Source organism: Blennius ocellaris (assembly GCF_963422515.1).
Source record: "Blennius ocellaris genome assembly, chromosome: 21".
Taxonomy (NCBI): domain Eukaryota; kingdom Metazoa; phylum Chordata; class Actinopteri; order Blenniiformes; family Blenniidae; genus Blennius; species Blennius ocellaris.
In genome coordinates, this window is record NC_137670.1 from 434,653 (window position 1) to 438,627 (window position 3,975).

Genomic DNA, 3,975 nt, shown 5'->3' on the forward strand with positions numbered 1-3,975 from the left:
GTTTATGGATAAATTAAAACGTTCTAATCTTCCACTAAAACACCAGGTGTCGCTGTGCGCCACGTTTTCAACATGAAGCTTGAGGGAAACGTTACTTTAAAAAGTTTTAAGATGAATGTTTCTTTACATGGAAATTTATTTATTTCTATATAAAGAAGAAAATCTCACTCTGAAACCCCCAAAATAAACACATTTGATTGGATTGTGGCTCCATTATTTGCCCTCGATTTCAACATTGGAGTGTTGATTAACATTTGCATTTTCACACACACACACACGCACGCACACGCACACACACACACACACACACACACACACGGACTGAAGGAATTCACCTCCAGCAGCAGGAGGTACTATCAGCTCCATCTCTCCTCCACCTCTCCTCCACCTCTCCGTCACGCTCGCTCGTCGCCGCAGCACAATGAATGACAAAGCGAGACCCCGGGCGGCCGCGGCCTCTGCTGCCGGGCGTCCAGGAGCCCCGGGCGGCCGCGGCCTCTGCTGCCGGGCGTCCAGGAGCCCCGGGCGGCCGCGGCCTCTGCTGCCGGGCGTCCAGGAGCCCCGGGCGGCCGCGGCCCGCCGTTCAGGGTCTGGAGGAAGTGTGATCTCTGGCGCTGCGTAAGAAAACATTGCATAAACACATTAGAGACGGTCTGGCTGCAGGATTAAGACGCGCTGAATTCACGTCTCGTGGCGCAACCGTGACGCAATTTACCTGCATGAATGAATGAATGAATAAATAAATGAATGAATGAGTAAGTAAGTAAGTAAGTAAGTAAGTAAGTAAGTAAGTAAGTAAGTAAGTAAGTAAGTAAGTAAGTAAGTAAGTAAGTAAGTAAATAAATAAATAAGTAAATAAATAAATAAATAAATAAATAAATAAATAAATAAATAAATAAATAAATCAATGAATGAATGAATGAATGAATAAATACTGCACCTGTTTTGATCAGCCGGTAAATAAATGTGTTCAGAAGTACTGACAGGTGGAGGCGGATCTTTAAAAAAGAAAAAAAAGAAAAAGAAAGAAAGAGGCGCTTGAAGGCTGGTTTCTGAGGAAGAGGAGGGGGGGGGGGTAAGGAGGGGGGGGGGGGCAGAGGAGCCAATGGGAAGGCAGCATCCAGCCTGGTTCTCTTATAACTTTGTGTCTCGGGACTCGAGCGGCGCCACAACCGAGTCCAGCAGCGGAGCCTCAGAGGACGAGCGGCTCCGGATCGACGGGCGTTTTGAAAAGAGCGCAGACGCGCCGTTTGGGCTTTTTTTCTGCGCTAAAAACAACAACAACAACAACAAAAACCCTCCTTTTGCACCATGAGCGCCGGACAGACGTACGAGAAGAAGATCGCGAGCATTCTGACGGACCTGCCGGGATCTATGAGCTGCCACCCGAACTCCAAGGACTCGCCCACCCTGCCGGAGTCCTCCGTCACGGACATGGGCTACTACAGCGGCCACCACGAGTACTACCAGGGCCAGCCGTACGGCCAGCCGGTCAACTCGTACCACCAGCAGTTTAACCTGAACGGCCTGGGGGCCGCCGGGGCGTACGCCGCCAAGTCCGAGTATCCCTACACGAACGGCTACCGACAGTACGGACACTACGGCCGGGACCACCTGCAGGCCTCCCCGCCGGGCTCCGGTAAACCTCCCGCCACACGTTGTGTTGACTTGTGCTGCGCGCCACGCGTTTGGCCCAGAGGCCGGACTTCAGTGTCCACGGAGGTCAAACTGGTTCCGGAGGCTGATGGACGTTGTGATTCCAGGCGGAATGTTTCCCTCCTGCTCGGGTTTCTAACAAATCGTCCAACGAGCCGACACGCGAGACGTGTTTGTGAATTTTACAAGTAAAATCCACGTCGCTGTTTGATTTAATTTGCTGGTTGGTCGTGTTGTTTGTTCTGCGGGAACAGTTTGGGAACCAGCAGCTTCTATAAAGAAGGTTTAATGTTTGATTCCCTCACGACAATTCTAATTCCACTAAATGTCTTTTGTTATTATTATTTAATTGCAGCTTTTCTTCAGCCAGTTTGACGTTTTTTTTTTAAAGAAGTTTATCATGTTTAAACGACGTCGCAGCTGCAACGTGAAACTTAAACGCTCCCTTGAAATATTTTAACGCTTTAAATTTCACACCACGTAAATAACCGCATCTGCGTCTGACGGTTTCCTCCTCCGTGCGCAAAGTCCCGCAGTCTGACGCCTGAGTTGTACATTTACCGTGTTTCTTTTCGGTGTGGTTCGCAGTGAAAGAGGAGCCAGAGCCCGAGGTCCGCATGGTGAACGGGAAACCCAAAAAGATCCGCAAGCCGCGGACGATCTACTCCAGCTACCAGCTCGCTGCGCTCCAGAGGCGCTTCCAGAAGGCGCAGTACCTCGCGCTGCCCGAGAGAGCGGAGCTGGCGGCGCAGCTCGGCCTCACGCAGACACAGGTATACCCGCCGCGTCCCGCACACTTACATCGACCCGTTCTGTGATTTTACGCGGACTTGCGGCTCCAAACGTGGCCAATAAATGTGAATTATATATATAGACTTTGCGTAATTACGCGTTGGAGGTTTATTTACGTTTCAGCCGTTTTGGAGTGCAGAGACATGATTCAGGCCTTTCCTGGAGCGCGACGTGTATTAATTGGACTAAACAATACGTCTTTCATGTGCGTCCAAATTAATTTTTCCGACTTTCCTCCGCAGGTGAAGATCTGGTTCCAGAACCGCAGATCCAAGTTCAAGAAGCTGTACAAGAACGGCGAGGTTCCTCTGGAGCACAGCCCCAACGCCAGCGACTCCATGGCCTGCAACTCCCCGCCCTCCCCCGCCGTCTGGGACAGCGGCACCCCGCAGAGCACCCCGGTCAGCAGGCCCCAGGGGCCGCAGCCGACGCACGGCTCGTCGCCGCCTTACCTGGAGGATTATAACAACCACTGGTACCAGCAGGGGTCCCACCTACAGCACCCGGGCACCGTGCACCACCCGGTGGCCCAACAGAGCGTGGGAGCCGTCTATTAACTGACTCCAGAGCAACGACGTCCCTTTAGTTTTTGGTTGTTGTTTTTTTTTTTTCTAATCCTGAAACGAGGTCTCCTCACAGTGACTCTGCAGAGCCCGTGGCGGCTGGACCGGAAATGCCCAGAAGAAACGTCTTTTCTGGATCGTCCAGATCGTTTCCATTCAGAAAGCACGCGACGGATTTCCATCACTTGTGGCAGAATATTTAATGGACATGTGGCGTGTTTTTTTTTTAAATTATTTATCGCTTCCGCTGTATTTCTCTAACTTCTTTTGTAAATGAATATGCAATTTTTTTTCTTCTATTTTTTAAAAAAACCCAGTAGCCTGAACACAAACCGAATCATGACGAAACTGTGCGGCTGATCCACGTCACGTCCAAATCGTGCGTGTGGGTTTGGAGAGAGCCTCAAAACACTCAGGTCATATTTATAAAGGATTTGTACAAAAAGTGTCGAAGGCTGTAAATATGTTTATACGCAGAACCACTACGATCGGATTTGTCAGAAACGGAGTGGCGGCGCTTTCAAAAACAGTTTTTTTTTTTGTTTTTTTTTACCGTGTAATTCGTCCATCTGTTGCCTTCTGTCCATGAATAAAGGTTTAATGACATGTTGGTGTGCAGCTCAGTCTTTCCTTTGGCTGCAGCCGCAGCGGAGCGGCTGGGACTTTACGCACCGGAGCAGCGGGAAACGATTCCAACACCGGTTTACAGTGTGAATCCTCTGTGATCCGTCCCTCAAGCCAATTCAAGAAATGTTTGTTCAAACGATAAAAGGAAACAATCTCGTGCCAGAAACGATCCCCGGGTGTCGCGCGCACAAATCGACGCTTTGGAATTTCATTCCTTTTTTTTTTTTTTCCCTTCCTTTTCTTTTTTTTTTCTTCATTTCTACTGAAACTTCACCGAAACCTCCTTCCTGCTTCGAACGATTCCGTTCATCAAGTCTCGTTGTGACGCGGCGGCGCC

General features: G+C 49.6%; 1 protein-coding gene across 1 annotated transcript; it reads left to right on the forward strand.

Moving 5' to 3' along the window:
• The first annotated feature begins 1,177 nt into the window (after positions 1-1,177).
• dlx3b (distal-less homeobox 3b) lies at positions 1,178-3,617 on the forward strand. Its single transcript, XM_080516643.1, has 3 exons — positions 1,178-1,639; positions 2,245-2,429; positions 2,691-3,617. Exons 1-3 carry the CDS (start codon positions 1,312-1,314, stop codon positions 3,003-3,005), a joined length of 828 nt encoding a protein of 275 aa, XP_080372769.1. The 5' UTR covers positions 1,178-1,311; the 3' UTR covers positions 3,006-3,617.
• Positions 3,618-3,975: the final 358 nt, after the last annotated feature.

Coding starts and splice junctions, on each gene's coding strand:
- dlx3b (XM_080516643.1), top strand. CDS start 1,312: ATGAGCGCCGGACAGACGTACGAGAAGAAGATCGCGAGCATTCTGACG. Junction 1,640..2,244: donor GGCCTCCCCGCCGGGCTCCG/GTAAACCTCCCG, acceptor TGTGGTTCGCAG/TGAAAGAGGAGCCAGAGCCC. Junction 2,430..2,690: donor TCGGCCTCACGCAGACACAG/GTATACCCGCCG, acceptor TTTCCTCCGCAG/GTGAAGATCTGGTTCCAGAA.